Source organism: Phocoena sinus, chromosome 3 (genome assembly GCF_008692025.1).
Source record: "Phocoena sinus isolate mPhoSin1 chromosome 3, mPhoSin1.pri, whole genome shotgun sequence".
Taxonomy (NCBI): Eukaryota; Metazoa; Chordata; class Mammalia; order Artiodactyla; family Phocoenidae; genus Phocoena; species Phocoena sinus.
In genome coordinates this window covers 38,527,132-38,549,742 of record NC_045765.1, presented here as the reverse complement: position 1 = coordinate 38,549,742, position 22,611 = coordinate 38,527,132, and the positions used below count along the sequence as shown (strand labels likewise).

Here is a 22,611-nt window from a genome sequence, read left to right as displayed (position 1 = left end):
GTTCCTCTTATACCAAGCGTACTAAGTAATTATAAACTGTCCACTGGATACACGTGTCAAAAGATTAAAAAAAAAACTTAGATGTTAAATATCTGAATGTATGATATAAATGAACACTAAGCTTTTTAGAAAGCTGGTTCAGTTTTAGCGTTAGAAGCATCAGTTTAAAGAGAACAATTATTTGGTAATTATATGACCTCACAGCATTTTTCCCAGACAAAATTTAATTTGGGAGGTTTATGATGTGGCTTTTGTTTAAAAGACTTGCTGCTTGCTTTGGAAAATATAGATATTTTCTGCTAAAAAGGTGATTTATGCTGACACGTAAAAAAAAAGAATCAAAGGAAAAAAAAAACTCGCTGCCAACAAATATGAGAAAAGAATGTTTACGGGATTTCTTTTTGAATTGATGAAAATGTTCTGGTTTAGACATTAGTAACTACTACACAACTTTGTGAATGCACTAAAAACCAATGAATTATGAATTCTGAACTTAACTTTCTTTGGAACAAACCTCACATAAAGATGATTAGATCTATGAAAATCTAGTTAGGTTGAAGAAATTGAGGGGCAAAAAACCCTCATTCTACCAGGAGTTTATTCGTTAAAAAAGTAGTTTACCCAAGAATTATTAAAACAAACAAAAAGCTCTAATTTAAAAAATTAATTTATAGAAATTTAAACTATTTCATCACTACTACTGTATAAGCTAAAGGAATGACAGTGAATGTTTTCAGAGACAAACAACATCAAAAACATGGAACTAAATAAAGCATTGATTTTCAATACTGAAAGCCAGAAATGTTGCTTTCAAAGTTTCAAATATAAATATAATAACACCATTTTGGAAAGCACAGAAAAACTTTCTGAGCAGCAAGAAAATATCGTGGGGATGGAAGAACAGATTACTATCTTGTTTTAGAATTCTACATTATATGATGAGATCAGTATTAAATGAAAAGAATCTAATAAAAGAGTACATATTTGCAAATTTTAAAAAGTTAGAATTTTAATGCTTTAGAATCTCCTGTTATGCTTAAATTTAACACATATTTTTGGTGTACAATACTGTAATAATACTGGCAAATTTTTATGTAGAGATGACAAAGCATATTAGAGGGTGGTTTTCATCTTAATTGCTCATACACTAAACATGCATACTACTATAGATTCATTACTTTCGATATGGACAAATATATGAAGAGTGGTTTATGGTGACTAGAAAACAGAACACAAACAGCAAATCTACTTCTTTTACCTGTTTTAGAATATTCTATTCTAGGATTCAACATCCTTCATAATCACTTATGTATGTACACCTTAAAACTTCAAGCATTTGTCTTCAACGTGTCAAATAATAAATACAGACTAAAACCCATACCTTATAAACTCTTCTCCAGTTTTTTTTGTTGTCTTTTAACATTCGTGACCAAAGCATGTTCATAAGTTCTGGAAATTGTTCGTACATAAATGTAGCCCTGAAAAAAGAATAATTTTCCTTAAGAGTTTGCAGTGTGTTAATTCTGACAGTAGATGGCAGGCTTGTTCTGTGTTTTCCTAAAGAGCTTTAAAAAATTAATAAGCTTAATTCAAAAAACTTTAGATATGCTTCCTTAAAAATGTCTTTCTTATATTTTATACAATATTGAGCACATTCATAAGTCCCACTAATTAATATCATATTTTACAAGCCCTTCATTCACTGGCATAATCGTCCAGATGTTCATCAGGAAAAAATTTTCCTAGCTTTATTTTAAGTCATTTTATATGCATTTGTCAAAATTTTAACAAAGTTTGTCTAAACTTCATTGAAAAAGAAAAATTTTGTTTTACTTTTCTGAGTTAATATCTAAGGGGAATGGATCCTCTGTAAAACTTCCCCCACTAATATATGAATGATTACATGCAAAATTTATATCTGGCAGCTAAACAGTTTAAAACTGAAAGCAAATTTCACATTTCTGGGTGAAGATAGCTGCATTCTTTCTGCACTGCTGAGTCAAATTATCACTTACTTGGCAATCTCTCCCATGAGTTGCCCAGAAGGTCCCCAAGGATCGTCATTCGTTGCTTCTCGAACCTTAGACTCTATCTCTGAATAATTCATAACCACATTGGTGCTGCAGAGAAAAAAAATGCATGCACATACGCACAAAGATTAGCATCAAAACTGAGAAACACATGAAAACTTAATAATGACACTACTGGGTGTCCTAATGAGATACCTCTACAGGGTGGGAAAGAAAACATCTTTTGTGCACAAGCTACCCTGAGGACACTATATAACACATTTAAGTTATCTTTAAGAAGATTTTACTATTCCATTAGGCTTCAAGAATACAGATGAGAGATTACATTAGAGCTGGCGTAAGTCCAGTAAGAAATGGCTTTAGGTCAAATTAAAAAGGAAATTGAACATGCTACAGTCTATTATAAAGCTGTCATTTTGCTGGCCAGACCTGGTTTACATGCAGTCTTAGGTTTCCTGTTCACAGAAATTCTTTAATGAGCAAAATTATATAAAAGCTAAATGTTATTTATACTGTATAAAAAAAGCAATGAAAAATCAAAGATAAGTCTAAAGATGTTTAGAACCACTATGAACATTTAACTGTAGTCCCTGTCTTTTTTCACTTACTGTACCACATGTGTTTTCTATGTCACTGTGTAGTCACTGTAACCCTCAGTGGTTGTTTTTTTTTAATTAATTAATTTATATTTTGGCTGTGCTGCACAGCATGTGGGATCTTAGTTCCCCAACCAGGGACCGAACCCGTGCCCCTGCGGTGGTAGACGCGCAGAGTCTTAACCACTGGACTGCCAGGGAAGTCCCAGCCCTCATTTCTAATGGCTACATAAATATTCCATCTGGAGACTGTATCATAATGTATTTAACTTTCACTTAAGACTTCAGCAGTGGTCAAGAACACGGACTCTAGGAGTCAGAAAGATCTGACTCCAATTAACTTACTTTGTGATCTTTGGCAAAATTATTTTGTGGGTTGGCCAAAAAATTCGTTCGGGTTTTTCCCATAAGATCTTACAGAAAAATCTGAATGAACTTTTTGGCCAACCCAATACTTCTCTTAATGTTTCCTCAAATATAAAATGGGAATAAGGAAGAAAACTACTACTATCTCAAAGGGTAACATACCAAATGATACACAATGGTACAGTGTCTGACATATATAGGAAGTACTCAATAAAAGTTAGCTATTATTATTAGAGATCACCTATTAGAATTTTAAAATATCAATATTAAGTAATATTTTTATAAGAAAGAACTAACTTTGAAAAGAATACCTTACAATTAAGAGATGAGATGGCAAAATGTGTGGTTGTTAAAAAAGAATTTCTCATGCTTATATGGATTGAAGAATTCAAAGACATTCTGAGGAATACATACTGTGGAAATGTGACATATTATAGTAGTACTCATTTGACATGTAACACTCCAATTATTACTGAACAATTGTTATAACAGATGCCTGTAAATATGGTAATTCAAATCTTCCACTTAAAATTGAGTTTTAGAAATAGTGAAAAAATAAGAATTTGGTAACTCTTATTAGTTATATCTACCCCACTTTTGCTGTACGGTTTTTCAGTCATCAAAAAGTTGTTTTAAATAAGGAAGGTTTGATTATAATTGGCACTCGAATCTCTCAAATATAAATTTCAAATTTATTACAAATACTTCAATCAATAAACTAATTTTAAAGGAACCATTATGCATATATATGAATTGACAAATCACAGAATAAATATGGCTTCTAGATTTACATTCAGAATACTGTTCTATTAAGGTAGAAAAGCAAAATCCTATTACTTTCTTTCTCCTAAAATATCAACTGTTTGATAACAAATACAGATTATTTCCATGGCACTAAAATAAATCCCTGGTCTCCACTGCCTCCTTCAAAATTTAAGACTATTAATGAATGGATTTTTATAAAAACCCCATAATCATTCTATTAAAAATTTTATGTATAAATATAAAGAAATAGTAACTTTTTTTCTAATTTTGTTAACAACTGAATCAAAATAAAATTAAGGCAGGCAATGACACATTTGCAATTTAAGATGCCACAAAATAATGGATTTCAAAATGTTGTTTATCCTACTGGCTGAAGAATGCACGGCTTAGGCAGTTAAAAGTGTAGCTGTGGGAATGAACAACAGCAATTAGAATTATAATTCATCCAAGCATTTCATGACCAAGAATGCACTTGAAATTGTTTGCACTGTTTAATTTGTTGGAGAACAAGATGAAGAGTTAATCTCTAGCTCATGTACATGAAATATTTTTACTAGAGCCTTCATAAATGCTGTAGCTTTCCGAACACTACTTTCCTTGTTCAAGCTACAAAAACCTATGGGTCAAATGAGAAAGGTCCTGTTTCCCTAACCCTTCACAAGATTCTTAGCTGAAGGCCTATATGTGTGTTTAAGAGGAAGAGGTGGCAGAGAGCCAATAGCTTAAGAATCTCCCTATTTCCTTGGTTGAGAAACCATGGGAACTATGTAAAAGGACAATTTGCCATTAAACACACAACATAAAATATAAAGTGGCAACAACATGGAAAACTATGGCAACAATAGTAACAAAAAGTAACAAAGTTAGAACACCTCCATGAAGAGTATCAGGCTCTATTTTAAAACCATTTTCTAACAATACCGCTGCTTTCCAGAAACTGGAATGCTCAAGATGAGATCCGATGGCATAAAGAATTCCAAAACAAAGTATTTTTAAGCTGCACTTAATTCAGAAACAAATATAAACTAAAACAAAACAACACTGTATAGTTTGGCCTTATTCCAGGTCATTTAAAAATAACTGTTTCTAAAAAGGTAGAAATGGCATTTTGATCCTTCCTTTCCCATGTTTTCTATTGCCCTCAATCCACACCCTACCCATAATTCCAGTGCCCTTTTTAAGAAAGGAAAATAACTCCTCCCCTCTCCCCCAAAAAAGAAAAGTTAAAAAAAAAAAAGTTATGTCCAGATGTGAAAGGAAAAAACATTCAGCTTAATTCCTAAAACTTCTTATGACTGACACAAATGTTTTAAGAATGGATAATTCAGACACTAGAGGGGGATCTCTCATCAGTTTTTTAAAACACAAAATTCAGACAAAGGTCAAGGATCTGTTCTGCAAACAAAATTAAAGGAAATTACCAGGGAGTGACCAGAGTGAAAAATATAAGAAGCTGCTCATGTTCTGAAGATTTTTACCTTAAAGTAATATTGAACCACTGCTTTTTTTTTTTTTTTGCGGTACCCAGGCCTCTCACTGTTGTGGCCCCTCCCGTTTCAGAGCACAGGCTCCGGACGCGCAGGCTCAGAAGCCATGGCTCACGGGCCCAGCCGCTCCGCGGCATGTGGGATCCTCCCGGACCGGGGCACGAACCCGTGTCCCCTGCATCGGCAGGCGGACTCTCAACCACTGCGCCACCAGGGAAGCCCCTTCTTTTTGTTTTAAAGTTATTGTAAAGACTTTATTCATTCCGAGCTCAGGAAAAAATATTCAGCAGTATTTTCTATTAGGTGGTTAAACTTGTGTTTTTACATACGAACATCCACACTTACAAACACAGGAGAGTCAGAAAAACAGAGGCAGCAAGAGACAGAGACAAATACAGCATTCAAAGTAATGGCTTTAAATAATGTATTTTTTCTTCAAACAGTGTTTTCTTTTTTTCTATATTTTCCAAAATTTCCCCTATGAACATTATATTGTAACCAAGGGAAAAGTATTAAAATGCCATTAAGAATACAAATCGAGTACTGTATCATCATTAGCAACATTTTAACTATTTATAGGCAAATAAGCATCATGGTAGACCAAATTAGTATTATTTGTACTTCCAATGTCTTGTTATCAGGGTAGTAAGTGTAGCAAACTAGTAACTAAAATATATGTATACAAACTAAAATATGTATACCAAATGCTATGTGTGTAAAACCACAGGGACAACTTAGGTACATAATATTGAAATTAATGTGATTAAAAAAAAACTGTATTAGGGAAGAATAATTCCCAACATCAAAATCTATATTTAAAAGTGACCTCTTGATCTTAATGCCACAGATTTCAGAAAATACTTTTACGATACAGGTAAAACTATTACGCTCCCTCTAAAAATATCAATCTTTAAGAAACTTTTTAAAAACAATAAAATACCCTTAAAATGAACAGTGAAAAAGACAGTTTTCTCAGGTAACAAATTACTTATGCCAGAAAAATCTGTTCCTTTTTTGTTTGTTTTGTTTTTTTGCGGTACGCGGGCCTCTCACCGGCGTGGCCTCTCCCGTTGCGGAGCACAGGCTCCGGACGCGCAGGCCCAGCGGCCATGGCTCACGGGCCCAGCCGCTCCGCGGCAGGTGGGTTCCTCCCGGACCGGGGCACGAACCCGCGTCCCCTGCCTTGGCAGGCGGACTCTCAACCACTGCACCACCAGGGAAGCCCTCTGTTCCTTTTTAAAAATGTTTCTAACCAAAAGAGCAGAGAAACAGTTTTAAGAATACTTGCTCTAAAAGCTAGATAATGGACCATGTGACATTCATTTTTCATCAGGGGATGATGGTCTTCACCACATTACCCTTATCTGCAAGGTGAACATTTACAGGTTCAATACTCATATTGCTACCCATCCAAAAAAAAAAAAAGCTTTTTCTTGATCTGAAAATGAAACACAAAGCAATGAATTATGTCTTAACACAAGCAATGGTTCAGTAGAAGAATTAATGTTGCTAAAGCAGATGTTATTATCATATTTGATTATACAGTAACATAGTTATATAGCTACAGTGCTAAAGCAAGGAAAAAACTACAGTACTCCATCTGTATCATAAAAAGAAAACTAATGAAATATTGATAAGTACAGAAGAAACAAATAACAAATCTGATGCTTGCCACTTTCTCTCTAGTGCTACCACACTGCCATTACTAGCAAAAGCCCCCCTACCAAAAAATAAATAATTTAAAAATTTGAGTGAGGAGAGAGAGAAAAATATTTAATAGCATCTCCTTAGTAGAGAACTTTAAATAAACTTACACTCAGGATCACATGACTAGTAAATGGCAATAGATGTCCAAATGTTGTTAGGCTTTCTAATTCTAATTAAATGTAGCCCATTTTCTATTATGCCATAATGCTCTAAAATCAGAGAATTAGTAGTATCATCTGAGCTAAAAGTCTATTAATTAATATATAAGATGACATCACAAATTGTTCTACTAAAAGAACTAAATGCTGAATTAATGTTTAAAAAGATATATTCTCGGTCATGGAAATTACATTTTCTTTGGTTTTAGTAAAATTAAAAACAAACTATCCAGTTGAAAAGAAGGAAATCAATGTACCCCCTCTTAAACATACATATTCTTAAAAGCAAGGTAAAGAAAACAGTTTAAATAGGAAAGAACTGAAATTGAAGACATCTAAAACCTGAGGCTCTCAACCATTCTTCTGCAGTAACAAGATTTCAGAAAAGAATAACCTGCTTACTTAAAAAAAAAATGCCCTATTTCAATCCACTTATAGGTATGTAGTATGCTCATGTGCATATTATTTATAACTTCACCTATTTACACGGAGGACTGTGCTGGATTATGTACCTTCTGTTCTCTTCTTCACTTTTCAAGAGGGAACATTAAAATGCTATAATATTTAATTGCTACTTCTAAAAATAATCAACAAGAATATGCACTGAAATATTACACCTCTTCCTTTAGCTATCACAGTAAAAAAATAAATCAATAAACCCAAATAAATATTAAAGAGCAATCTGCTGCCAGGTTTTATTGAGGGAGGAAGGGGGTCCCATAGTCCTTTTTAAAGCTTCTAACTTAAAATATGACATTAAAACCACAGAAAATGTATTAATGTTCAAAACACCATTTTAATTGTTCCCTCCCCACATATTAGTATGAAAAGTACTCCTAACTGACATAACTATTTTTGAAATTCTAATTGTTTTAAGTTGTAAGAAAATTAAGGACTTTATACTCTTTTCTTAATCAAAAGCTATTCTCACATCAATTCTACTACCAAATTCTTTGATCCATTTTGAGTGATGCTGGCCTTCAATTTCAATAAATACTGCAGACCAGTATTATCACAGGGTGGAGAAATGAACTATAGAATTTTAATCACCTGTGATGTTTTACTATTACTGAACACTGTTGATAGATATGGCTCAATATTCTCGTAATCTTAACTCAAAATTTTACACTGTACTACTTACAGATAAAGTGGAAAGATAAATTGTACAAAACTGTTTTCTATAAAAGTATTTTTCATTCCGGGGGGGGGGACAAGGCAAACAGAGAGCAAAATAAACACTAAACACTACTCTGCAGGTAGAAGGAACGATAATAAACCCGTAGCATTCTTGAAAGATGAGCTGAAGACCTTTGTGTATCTTTAAAATTGTGAAAATAAAAATGTTAATGTAGACTCCTGACAATCTCCCAGATTCAATCAAAAATTAAAGTATCCTGTGCGTATTATACTTCTTTAACACAGGGTAACCAATATTTAGATTCACTAAATTTTATCTCTTAGGTGAGAAACTTTTGCATGGCAGAACACTTTCCATAAATTTCTTTTACTGATTCCATATGGATTTGATTGTGTCATCAGTCCAAGGTACTACCAAACCCTTAAATGTGTTCCTCTTTGAATACACGTAATACTTCTATTTTCTGCCTGTGAATCATCATTTTCTTAGGCTCTGCCACATTCAATACCAGTACCAGAGGTTGGCTCTCTTTTTGAGTCGTTTTTCACACACAAAAAGTTAAGGTGTTACCACAGCCCCAGAACTGGAGCACAACAGGGCTAAGCTGCAAGGTGGATGCCAGTGACTGGCTTATTAGCTAAGTGACTAATTCCCATACTGCAAGTCAGATTTGGATCATGACAAAATTATACATTATTTTCTGTTAACAAATCTTCTAAGATCTGTTATAAAAAGTCAAAACTCTGAACAGAAAAATCTATCAAGACTCTACCGTAATTTAGAAAGGAGAACGGTTACACAGTAGGAAATGTAATGTAAAAAAATTTTATCTAAGAACTTTTATCAGTAACTGACACCGACTTATAACGTACTTTCTCTTCCCATCTCTAAAAACAGCCATTACAGATTATCAGTATTCTAAATGATATCTTTATCTAAAGATTTCAAGCTTAAAAACCAGCATTCCAAATCTACACAATTTCACAATGTGCATTAAAAAAATACTTGGGCCCTTGCTTATGTAACAGTTTACCAAACATTCCATGAAAATTTCCAGTATTGATTCAGTATCAGTTTGCACAAGGCAAAATTAACCAGACCCACATCTAAAATTTCTGAGATTCCTAACTGACTTGTTCATCATTTAAGTATAAAGTAGTCCTAACATGTAACTAGCAGAAATAATAAATCTTATGAATTTCCCCCCCCCAAAAAAACCCCCCAGAAAAATCATTATTTTATAGTTTATGTAGAATTCAAGGTAAGGGTACATAAGATGAATAATCATTAAAGAAGTCAATACTCCAAATTTAATTTCAAATGGCAAACTTTGTACCAGACTAGAATGTATACATAAATTGATCACTCAAGAGAGAATTTACAGAAGCAGTAACTAAAATACCTCATTTTATATGAAAGATCATTAAATATTTATAGTCCAACATAAAGTCTTTTGGGAAACACTAGAAACCACATATAATTATTTCAATTTTCAAAAAATACAGGAATTGATCCAAAACAAAAAAAAAACTTAAATTGGGATAGTAGTTGGATTTCTGCCCCTCAAAGTCTGTCATTTAATTCATTTTTCCAAAAGGTACCAACCCCTTGATCACTATTAAGTGTGACTTAAACTGGCAACTTTTCAAGAAAATAGTTTAGTAATTTATGTAACAGATGTGCAAAGGAAAACTACATGGATGAGATAAGCCAAGAAAAACATCCTGATGTCCACAACTAAATTATGACCTGTGGGAGAAACTATAAAACTATTTCTCTTTCCTTACAACTTCAGTGGTTAGCAATAGCAAATTACATAACCCATTTTATAGCAGCCCTTATTCAGACATTAAAATGAGCCTTGACTCCAGAAACTGTTCCAAAACACAAGGGCCACACTAGAGGAAAACATTGCACATCTATGTATTTTCATGATCTGATTCATCTTTTATGGTTATTTTGTAGAAAAGCAAAGTGATATGTATATTAATTGATCAATAACTTATTAGAAATGAATAGGGCTCATATCTTGTCTCAGATCCCTGGACAAATCAACCACTGATGTGTCTCAGTTTCCCCATCTGAAAGGTAGTTCCTATGTATTACAGAGATTAAATGAAATGACATGTAAAGCATTTAGCACACATGGTTACTTTTCTGCCAGTATTTATCATTTTTAGTTTGAAGATATTCTTTATATGGCTCCTTAGAGTACACTGGCATTAATACTTATTACTTACCCATCTCATTCACTGCTGTGGGACTTTACAGTCATGGTAACTGGCAGCCTATCTGACCCCAGTGTGCACACTGAAATGAATATTATTGTAACTATACAACAAGGCAGGATGGCTATTATTTAAAAATGGCCAAAGATCTGGAAATGAGTTTCACTAAGAGACAGGACAAGTATCAATACAAGCCCTAGCACAGAACTGCCATTTTATGCTTAACAGAGTTTGTATTTTGAAGTTCACTCTCCTTAATCTTGGTACACCACCAACCATGAGCTAGGGTTTTATTTTTACATTAAGCAGCAATTTCTCCTGTAGTGATAATCTGACATCATCTGATAATGTCTCTAATTTTTTTGGATTCATTGAACTAACTCATAAATATCAGCTACTGAAGCCACACATCCCAAAGCAAATTACACAAAAAACAAAGACTTTTAAGCTATTATAAGAAGAAACATATTTAGGATGAAGTTTATATCTACAATTTGGGGATACTGAAAAAGTTGCAGAATTCTGAGCTTCAAAGTACCAAAAATAAGGCCCACTCCATGAGGTGTCTAGCTGAACAAAGAATGTTAGAAAAGCCATGACACCCAGTTTCTCTATCCTGTTTCCTCTGTAACAGCAAAATCATTATACTAGGAAATGTCTGGATGTTCACAGATCTTGATGGTTTATATGGAAGCCCTTCTAATGTCTCTCTAGCATAAGCACTGCTAACATGACCTGGGCAGCAGACGATAGGCTTAGAAAAAAGCTGTCCCAACATAGGCTAGTCCCACAATGCTAAGGAGTTATTATTTTCCAGAGAGGCACTCTGGCAGCAGTAAGGTTTGGGAAGGCTGGAAAAAGGGAAGACTTTTTGAGTGGTTCAGGGAAGCAGAATGAAAAGCTCCTCCCAAGATGTTGCAGAAATGGTGCTTGGAACAATGTAGCAACAGAACAGGCAGAGGCAGCCACCACTAGGAAATTCTTCCTTTCATGGCCATAGGAAAAAAGCTCTCACAACACAAAATTGTATGAACATTAACCACTACCAACTATATAAAAACACATGTGCATGTGGACAAAGCCTAAAGGAAAAAAGCCCATAAGAAGTGTTGGGGTGGAGGCACATTTGTTTAAAATTTCACTTACACAATGAAAAAACATGATCTTTTTTTAAAGAAAAGAAAAACAGTACTTGTATATAAAACTTCTTTTCACTTGCAAGTGTCCATTGGCTGGAGGAGGATCAGCTTGCACTCCCCTGCCTCAGCAGCCTGTGTGTTATATCAATGCCCTGTCTGCACAGATAAAAAGCTTTCTAAGAAGACAGCTATGGATGGAGGGCCAGAAGGTAAAGGTATCAGGTTGCTCTCTGTCCCCTGGCTCCTGCAGAACACTGCTGCCTCAACAGGAGACATACCCAAGGAATGAATGCCAGTCCCAACCCAAAACCATTTTCTTATTTCCAGCAGACTTTTTTTTATCACATATCTCTGTAACTGTTAAGATTTTCATTTTCTTTTGAAACAGTACTCTAGTGTTTTGTGAAAAATACTCTGGGAGACATTAATAGGTGTTGTGTGAGAAATGTGTTACGTGGTAAGGTTTAGGAAATGTTATGTAAAACAAAGGCAACTTTATTACTGCAACACTTGTTGGAGGCTTTACTATTCTCAAGTGCATTATGAATCTCCAACAGGGACTATATTAAACATTTCTAAAACTTTGGGGACAAGACACCTTTTCCCTTGGGACATTTTGAAAGTGTCCCAAGAAACCCACTTTGATGTATTTTTTTAAAAAGGCCCTTTTTTCCAAACTTCCAAAAATACTGTCAGTTGATACCTTTTACCTTACCATTATTTTTAGTATCTGTTATTTCTCATTTTTAACCTAATGAAAACCTTTTATGTTTTTAAACTCTTATCTGTTGACTGGCTTTCAGCCTTTTACCTTGCTTTACTTCTTATTTATTTTTATCACACTTAAAAAAAACTCTTGATTGAACTTTATTGTTGATCTAAGTTATACATATACTTTTTCTTTTTTTAAATTTGGCTGTGCCATGCAACTTGCAGGATCTTAGTTACCTGACCAGAGATCGAACCCAGGCCCTGGCAGTGAAAGCACTGAGTCCTAATCACTGCACCGCCACGGAATTCCCTCAATATTATTTTAAGACTCATCTGTTTTACTCTTTTTGTAAAGTCCTTTCTGCATTGGGTTTTAAAAAACTTTAAAACTTTATTCCAACCCCTTCAAAGTTCTCATGTTATTTCAGCTTCAAGTTTTAATTTCTTAATCCTCATTTAATAACCATATGTTAAACATCTTTATTTCCTATATATTTTACTTATTTTATGATATTTTATAATGCACAGCTGAACAAGAAGAACCACAGCAAAGAGCTCAGGAAAAGAGATGGATGGCCTCTCCCCATGGCCCCTTACTCTCACACTGGTAGCTGCTTTTCTAGGCTCCCTCATGCAGAGCTAACATTTTTCACAAGGATCAATTAAATACATATATGAGATACCCCAAAAGAAAGTCCCAAGAGCGGGAAAAAAATGATTATTCTTACAAATTAGTGCTGCTTTTTAACAATAAAATGTTAGTTCCTATGTATTTGGGAGGTAGCAACATGAAGGTAGCTTCACTGTTTTGCATCCTGATATATAATCTCAGGGCACATCATAAAGCTGGGCAGGCTGGGTGCAGTTGTTGGGATGTCTGGAGTCATCTTCAGGAGTCTTTTCCCTCAATGCCTACTTCCCATTAATTTCCAGAACCTGTTCAATCTGCATTAAAAATACAGGCACTACCTCTAGCCTAGACTCCTACAAAAGCATTTAACAATCTCTCTATTTCAGGTGTATTCTCCTTTTATTCATCCTCCAAAGCACAATCAGATTCATCTTCCTAATATTTAGTGTTGGTCATGTTAGTCTACCACAAACTCATTACCACCTTCCCCTTGAAACATCTTCCTCCTCCTGTACAGTGAACAGTACCATCCTGGGTTATGGCTTGAACATCACTATTGATTACTTCTCTCCCGTCTTCTAGCTAGCATCCAATCCATTCCCAGGTCTTTTCAACTCCATTTTCTAAGTATCTCTCAAATATGTCCATCCACTTCTAGCTACACACACTGCCACTACCTTGGTCCAGGGTGACCACCATTTCTCACAGGGATTCCTGCCAACAACCTTGTAACCAGTCTCTCTGCTTCCCCTCTATCTTCCAACAGGCTAGAAACAAAGTGAACTCTTGCTGAAATACAAATCCTATTTATCTCAGCTCCCATTTTAAATCCAGCAAAGTCTTCCTTATTACCTTCAAGATGAAGTCCACATTCCTTCATATGAGATACCAATTTATTTCTTCAGTCCCATCACTGTTATTTTCTCCAGGTCTCTGCACATGCTATTCCCTCTGTTTCTAAATCCTCTGCCCAAACATCCCATCCCCCCCACCTAATCCCACCTTATCATCAGATTTTAGCTTAAATGCTACTTCTTCCAAGAAATCTTCCTTCAACTCTGGGGATCTGCCTATGTGCTCTACACAGCAAAGCACATTATGTGCTTTCTATTACCTTGAACTAAAACTAAAACCAGTGCACTATATAATGGACGTGTTTGTTTACTTGCCTGTCTCCCCTTCTAGACTGAAAACATCCAGAGGACACAAATTGTCTAACTCACTTAAAATCCCCAGTACCAGGAACAGGCTTGGTGACAGCAGATGTTTAATAAATATTTATTGACTAATTAAACAAAAGGATTAAAATCCTTATAGCTTGTTTCCTCTGACTAAAAAAAGTCCTTGTTGGTCATGCAGGTGATCAGGACCTACATAATCTGGACTCAACCTATCTGTCTAGCCTTTTCTCCCACTACTTCTGTTTCATTTACTTTACAGGATAATCATAGTGTATTACTAGTTGGAATTTAAACATGCCCTTTACTTTCTTACCTGAGTAACTGTTCACTCCTGGAATCCCCACCTCTTCTTTCAGTTAAAATCAAGCCTAGTATTAAACAAAGATGTAAAAATGAAGACTTCCTGACTCTTTCCAGCCCATAGTCTCCCTTTCCTATGAAGAAATAAACATTATAAATTATATTCTGCCCGTACAACGGCTATGTATGAATTTATCTTAATTCCCTTAATAAAATATAAGTTTTTAAAAAGCAAGTAGAGTTGATTATTTGAGGACTCTGTATTTGTTAGTTTTTATTTGCTCACTGAAATGTATTTTTAACACCAAAATCAATATTCACAGTGCTTTTGTGGTCATTTGTGAAGAGTGCAGCAAAACATTTGAGTCATCTGTCATGCATTCCCAGATGAAGTCAAAAAGTTGATGCTCTGTCTTCTTGTTTGAGTTCTTGTACTGTAAACAAACATCCTTTCTCTGGTCTATTCAGTACTGCTTTTTCACATCTTTATGATTTTTCTTGATTTCATTGTTTAATATGGCCCCCAAGCTGACTGCTGAAGAGCTGTCTAGTGTTTCTAAAAGTAAGAAGCTTATGATGTGCCTTACAGAGAATATACCTATGTTAGATAAGACATGAAGTATAGTGTACTTGGCCCTGAGTTCAATGTTAATGAATCAACAATATTAGAGAAGGTGACTTTAAACAGAAACACACATAAAAGAAGGTTACTAATTGGTTGATGAAAATGTGACCAGAGGCCTACAGGAAACTAACCTTGTACTTCCCCTATGAACAAAGGTTCAGTGTTTGCAGTGACTTTTTAAAACATAACTACCTCAAATAATCAGAATTGACTGTACTCCATGTTATGCATTTTTGTTTCCCTCTCAGTGCCTAACAATGAATGCCTCACATAAAATGGGTATTTAATAACTGACCAGTGAATACATAAATGAAATCTATGATCTCCTGGTAACAGAGAGGGGTGGATGGAAGATAAGGAAGCTGAGATTAAGATATGAATAGAGAGGACTAAAATAAACACCCACTGATCAACAAATACACAAAAGAGAATGATATAAGAAATACTACCCTCACAAAATTTCTTTTTTAAAAAGCTGACATAGAATGTTTCAATCTCAGGCTTTTTGGAATCACAGCAAGAAAGACTTGTTAATTTACTATATATCCCTTAAAATTAGCTTACTGACCCCTAGCAAAGACTTAAAAAGTTAAGATACCTTGGCATAGGACTTCTGTGTCCCACAGAAACATGTAAAGAGCTAAATATGAAATTGAAGGCTAAAAAAACCCCCCAAAAAACTTCAAACACTTTAAACTTCCTACTCATGCTCAGTATCAACTACGAATTTGAGACCATCATGAATTTCACTTCTCTAGATGCTGGAATTCTAATACACAAGCAGCCCTCCCTTTGCATGGCACCTTGTTAACTGAAACTCATATATACTGGACCAGGCCCTCACTTGGCACAATCTATTACCACAGAAGAACTGAGCAAAGCAAAGACTGCATAGCAGTAATTCTTGTGTGTTCCTTCCAAAGTAACACAAATGGCAGAGGTAAATGAGCACATTTTATTGCCTGCTTCACATTCTATTCCATAAGATGGCCATATATATTTGTTTATTGGTTCTTAAACACTTATGTAACTCTACAGGCCAGGCAATGTCTAAGCCGTTTAAAAACAATTCATCTAATTCTCCTAACAACTCTATGAGACAGTATTATTATCCCCATTTTACAGATGAGGAAACTGAGGTACAAAGAGGTTATCTCACTCTAGGCCACACAACCATTAGTGACCTCAGTATTTGAACCTAGATGATCTGACTCCAGAGATAAAGGTCCAGAGCTTACACTCCTAACTGCTATGCTATAATCATGACTTTAACCAGTGCCCCCCTCCTACTCTTGTCCCCACCCTCAATCTATTATTCAACTCAGTACCAAGAGTAAGGTACATAAGTGAGATCATTTCACTCCTTTGCTTATCAAAATTCCTCACTGGCTTTATACACTTAAAATAAATCCAAACTCCATGGAATGGCCTACAAGTCCCTGAGCCTATCACTTCTCTTCCACATGCTCTTACCATATTGTTCTCTAACTTTCTCACCAGCTCTTTCCCCACTCTGGGTCTTTGCTCACTCCATAATGCCCTCTCTCTGGAACACTCCTCCTTTACTCTGTGTGCTCTCAATTCTTTAAGTCTTAATGTAGATACCATATTCTCAGGTCTCATCTCACCACCCTAATTAAAACAGCCCCATTCATCATTCTCTACTTCAGCCCCTTTTCTTCATAACACTCAAAAAATACGTAATTATTTTGCTTACTTGTTCTTTTTATTTCTCCCCACCAAAACTTGCTTACAACTATACTTCAAGTATCTGAAAGAGTTCCAGATGATCAGTAAATATTCATTAAGTGAATAAGCCAGGTTGTCCTGTGGCTTCCTGCAATCCTTAGTACAACACCTCATTCTCTTTGTTGTATGGGTATCTGACATGAGAAGCACACCTATAATTTGAGTTTTCTCTATCAGAGATTATCTAAGCATTAAGAATATAACTCATTCATTAAAAGATGATCATCACCATTTATTCTAAAAAACTCATCTGAAAATTATCAGTCTAAAGGGAATGTTAATTATGTAGTTATTATTTTCAAATTATTCCTTATAAATCTCAACATGAACAAAGGGATATTACCTATGTTAAATTCAAACACCAGTGTTGTATCTCCAGCAAATTTCTCAAGCTCTTCTAATTCTTAATGTTCAAATTACTTTTATTTAATTATTTAAAATTGTGTAATTTTGCTGCGTTTTAACATTTATGCATATATAGTTTTTTTTTAATTGTTCAGAAAATGAGACTCTCAACATATGGCCAGTTTTTTCCAATTTAAGTCAAAAGCGTTTCATATTCCAAATGAGTTTTATCTATTTGGTTTGGGGGTAAAGTAGGCATAAGTCTACACTTAAGCTATACATCCTAAGATTATCTACAGGAAATTAATCTTCAATACTTATTTCTACAAATATCACAAACATAAGTATTTTACATTTGCTAGCTAAATAAAGCACCAACATCCAGCATTCTAATTAGAACAGTACTGCCATAATTAAGTGAGACTTAAATTACTCAGTAATCAGCTGCTAGTATAAACAATTCAAAAGCCAAACAGGAGATATAATAAAAAGTATGTGAAGTACAGGTAGATGGTTGTAACATGAAATACCATTAGGAAAAGTGTACTCTGTGACAGCATTTTATTGACATAATCAGATTATCTACAGTGTATATACCTGTATAGCAAGTGCTTTGATTTTCGTCTTTTCATACTTAATTGATTCACTGAAAGCAAATTACATTGCTGGATGTGGGAATAGCAGGAGAGAATAGCAATGCAGCATCCTTCACAAATCTTATTCTCTTAAGGTTTAAAAATACGAAAACAAAATGTTAAACTTTAATTATCCAAAAGAAAAATACCATCACCACATTTCCAAAGAGGTCTTTATCCCACGTGCCACCTCTCTGTACTGTAGGTGTTCCTACATGTAAGAAGTTCTAGCAACATCTTAATTATGACAAAAATCTCTCTAATCTACCAAAAAATCACTTTTTAAAATCTGTCCCACTGCTAAAAAGAACCAAAGCCAGGGGTCCTTGCAGAAATGGCTGACTCCAGGGCTGAAGCAGTGAAAATACAGGACAAGCTTGAAACACCTTGTGCCAGAAAGGGCGAAAAAAAATAAAATGGCATGACGAAAGGATACAGGCCAGCTTCACGGGGCTCTCACTGGCTACATCAGTGACAATTTGAGTCCTGAAATAAGTGGCAGACAGTAATGGATTACAATCCACTCAATAAAATGAAAATCCATGAGAGAGGGATGGAGGAAAGAAAAAAAATAACAGCTCTTGCTTAAAGTAAACTGATAACTCTGAAGAGAAGGGGAGGAATGAGCATCACTATTTTTAACCATTATAGTAAAGACTGGCTCAAGCAATCATCTGTAGATGCTAAATCCAGGGGGGGAGTCTGATGAGGAGGGGGTCTCAGAGTATCTCCCCACAGATTGCTTATTACTTGCAATTAGATAAATAGTTACTATATGGTAGAGGAGTCAAACAACACCTTGACTGAGTGACCAAAATTAACATCACTATTGAGCAACATATAGAAATTGTTTTCCCCCTGAAAAGGACACAGCATCACTTAATGTAATTTTCCAGCTCAGAAAACATAACCCGAGGAAGTATCAGCTAAACTTAAATTGAGGAATATTTTATAAAATAACTGGTCTGTAACCTTCAAAAGTGCCAGTGTCATTTTTGTTAGGAAAGAAAGGTTAAGGAACTCTTCATTAAAGGAGAGTAAAGAGTCATGACAATTAAATACATGATCCCGGATAGAATCCTGTACTGGAGTGGGATAACTGGCAATATTGGAATATGGGCTACAGGGAGATAAAATTATTGTTTCAACGTTAAATCTTCTGAATCTGCTAACTATATCATAGCCATATGGAGAATAAACCTTGTTCTTAGAAAATACACTTAAGTCTTGAGGCAAAGGGGTCATGTAACCTACTTTCAAATGGATCAGATGAGTGAGTGAGTGAGTGAGTGAGTGAGTGAGAGAGAGAGAGAGAGAGAGAGAGAGAGAGAGAGAGAAAGAGAGAGAGAGAGAGAGAGAGAAAGAGAGAGACAGAGAGATAGAGAGAGAGAGAGAGAGAGAGAGAGAGTGAGTGTGTGTGTGTGTGCGCATGCGCAGAGAAATAGACAGTAGAAGGAGGGAAATGACAAGTAATTATGGCAAAATCTTTAAAATTGGTGAATATGGATAAAGGGTATACAAGTATTCTCTTTACTATTCTTAAAACTTTGATTTCAAAATAAAAAGTTATTTAAAAATCTGCCTCACTGCACAACACTGTGAATGTGCTAAACGCTACTGGATTCAACACTTTAAAATGGTTAATTTCATGCTATGTGAATCTTAACGGCAATAAAAAACATTTTTTTCCCTAAAACTACTCCTCTAAGTAACACAAATAACTTGGAACAAAGTCAAACTTCATGAAAGGATTGATTGGTTTATTTCTTTTTCATTTCAAGCTGTCATTTTCTTGATTCTATAATTTGGAGAACATTTATTTCAGTGTCAAATTAGGCAGTAACTAGCTTTCTCAAGTGCAATCATTCCTCCATTAAAGCATCGAAGAGTTTTGATAGAGTGAACACTATACATTATGCTTTTAGATATAGAATGCATCAGTTTTAATGTAAAGGAAGTTTATCACAGTTAAAATGCATTATGAAATTTAGGCTCACCTGACTTTTTATAATTAGTATCATTCTATTTTATAATTAAATTATAGTAAAAAAGAACAATTAGTAGCATAGCATATGCAAATCATTCTTTTGGTACACCAACTACCACACACACACCCCAAACCACATTCACATGTCAAGCAATGTTAAGTACTTGTATGAGTAAAAAATCCTCAAGGTTAAACATTTCACACAACTTATAAATAGGCCAATCACACCCTCAAGGACTCTCTTAGGATTATTCTAGTTACAAAGTTCTCATGAAAAACAGTAATCTATTACCATTTTTTTAATGACAAAAGTTAATAAAAGCTAGCTAAATGTTATATTTAGATACAACAGTAATGTTCTATTTATGACTCTAAATAACTAGGACACCCATTCCCACTTGCTAGAAAAACTTTTAGTTAAATATTTAGCATAACGTATTTATTTGAAAATTGTTCTGGAAATACCAGTCATTTCAAATTCAACTGTATATCTTATGACACACGTTAACAATTCAAGCAGAAGTTCCTCAAATGCAACTTCTAATAAATTTTGAAAGCGTAAGCTCCTGAGGTCCATATTTTTTTTAAAGTATGGGAATATTATTCCTATTCAACAACCAGAAACAGTCCTTCTCTACTTTAAGCAGCTTCAGACTTGCATTGTTTTGTGTGTAAGTTTAATTGTGAAACAATCTTTCCTATTGCTGACGGTTGCTTAAGGTCACTTGCTCAGGTTACTTAGTAAATCAATTTTTTTTTCCAAAAAAGAAAGGACAGTGTGATGTTTTTCTTATCAAGAGATGTCATATGTTAAACTGGTTTCAGAAGCAAATCAAATAACCCAGTGTATTAAAAAGAGTATAGCATAAGAATTGTTAGCATTATAAATCCCAATTCTAGTTTTTACAGGTATAATAAAAGAGTAGCTACTAAAATAACAGTAGAAATTTTACTGTTAAAGGGGTTTAAAGTTTATTAAAATTATTTGCCAACTTTTAAATTCCTACTCTTTAGAACTAATCTAAGGAATGACAGTTTTTGTTCACCTATATCTTATTTACTGAGAACACAATGGTAAACCTTTTCACAATATATTAACTCATTTAATTCTCTCAACATTCCTGGAAGGTAGACTTTATGCCCATTTCATACAGAAATGCACAAAAAGTCTCTTGACTTATGATGTCTGCCCTCAAATTACTCCTCCCACCCCTCATTTAAAAATAAAACTGAAACCCAAAGAAGTTTGCTCAGCTTGGGCATACTCATAACAAATTATCTTTTAAAATATGTGGCACCCTATTTAAAATACCCTATTAAGGTAAGTTTATTAACTGTATTATGAGACTCCTTCAGGAAAAAAATCTAAAAGAAAGTACTAAAATTACTTAAGCTTAAAAAAAAGCATAAAACCCTTCTAAGAGAATGAGAAAATTATGAAACATCCTGCACTGGGACAATATGTGAAAACTACATCTTTGTAGACACAAATGCTTGACGTTGTAGTTTGATCACATCACTTATAGATGTTTTCACTTCTATGTGATTAAGTTCAGATGCACTGCCAAATATCAAACACTAACTGAAAGTATATAACTAAGAAATCCTATCAATAGAATAATAAAATGAGAAATCGTGCACCTCAGCAGTGATAAGTTTGTAAAACTACCTGTAAGTGAACTCAAATAATTTAAAATTTTTAAATAAAATTTAAAACTTAAAAATATTAAGTCAGCAATAGTTTTTTCCCCCATTTTCATCCATGATCGATTAAACTTAGATTTACTCAAATGCATTTCCAAATCCCAAAAACTAGGCTCAATTTTTCTGACATGAAGGAAATTGTTTCCAGAACCTCACTACTAAAATTTTGAAGCCTATATAATTTATTTCCCCTCAAACAAACACAAACCAGCAAACATCTACACTTTAAATTATTTAATCTGGACTATGTGATTGGGGTAGAAGGGCGACCTCCCTTTGCAACAGAACAGCTTCTTAGACAGTATTCAGTAATGTCATCCCCTGCTTGGAACCATTTGGGAGTAGGTTCTTATCAGTGAGCCTACATCGTTTGACCTGTGTTTAAGATTTTTCACTCCATGTTTGATTCCTTATTTGGCCTTATCCTCCTTTCAGCAAACACATATTTTGAAATACCAGGATCTATCTTTTTCATTAAGCCTTTGCTCTGTCTTAATTGTTCTTTCCATTCTCTGAATTTCTACAGTATATATACCTATACCCCAAATTCAGATATCATATCATCTTATATTATTCTGTCTTTTTCATGTGCTTGTCACGTGCATCCACTTCACAGAATCATGAGCTGCTATTGGAACCATAAGGTCTGTCAGTCAGTTTACAGTACTGTACAGTGCTTGTTGTAGATATTTAATAAGCACTCACTGAAAGATCCTTATAAGATATGGCGAAGATTAGTAAGGATATCAGTAATGTATTTTCAGTTATTATATACCATTTAAACAAAACCTATGCCAAAAACATACTCCTTGGATAGGTACATAACGAACTAAGGAAAATTATTCCCAAATTATTCAATCTGAGCATAAGAAAAATTGGGAAAAGTTGTACATAAATCAGGGTAATAAGACATAGCACTACAGGCACATCTAACTGACCACAATATAAAGATCAAAAAATTGTGTGAAACTTATTAAAGTTGTGGAAGCTGGCTACAGGGGACTAATTCTGAAACACATACTACAGCTCATGACTGTCATGACATTTTTTTTTAGGATTAATTACAGTGAGCAAGTTCATTACAAGAAAAAAAAGGTTTCCTTTTTCACCTACAACTGTTTGCTTCTCG

The 22,611-nt window shown here is 34.4% G+C and overlaps 1 protein-coding gene across 6 annotated transcripts in view; it reads right to left on the bottom strand.

The window, feature by feature from the left end:
• CLINT1 (clathrin interactor 1) overlaps positions 1 to 22,611 on the bottom strand; it is a 65,348-nt gene that overhangs the window by 27,559 nt on the left and 15,178 nt on the right. For 4 of the 6 annotated variants that reach the window (XM_032626299.1, XM_032626296.1, XM_032626297.1 and 1 more), the window contains exons 2-3: positions 2,016 to 2,120; positions 1,382 to 1,478 (exon numbers count right to left, since the gene is read on the bottom strand). In XM_032626299.1, coding sequence (XP_032482190.1) covers positions 1,382 to 1,478; positions 2,016 to 2,120 — 202 coding nt within the window. Of the gene's footprint in view, positions 1 to 1,381; positions 1,479 to 2,015; positions 2,121 to 10,487; positions 10,507 to 14,450; positions 14,471 to 22,611 lie in introns of those variants that run through there. The other 2 variants (XM_032626302.1, XM_032626300.1) reach the window with 2 other exon arrangements.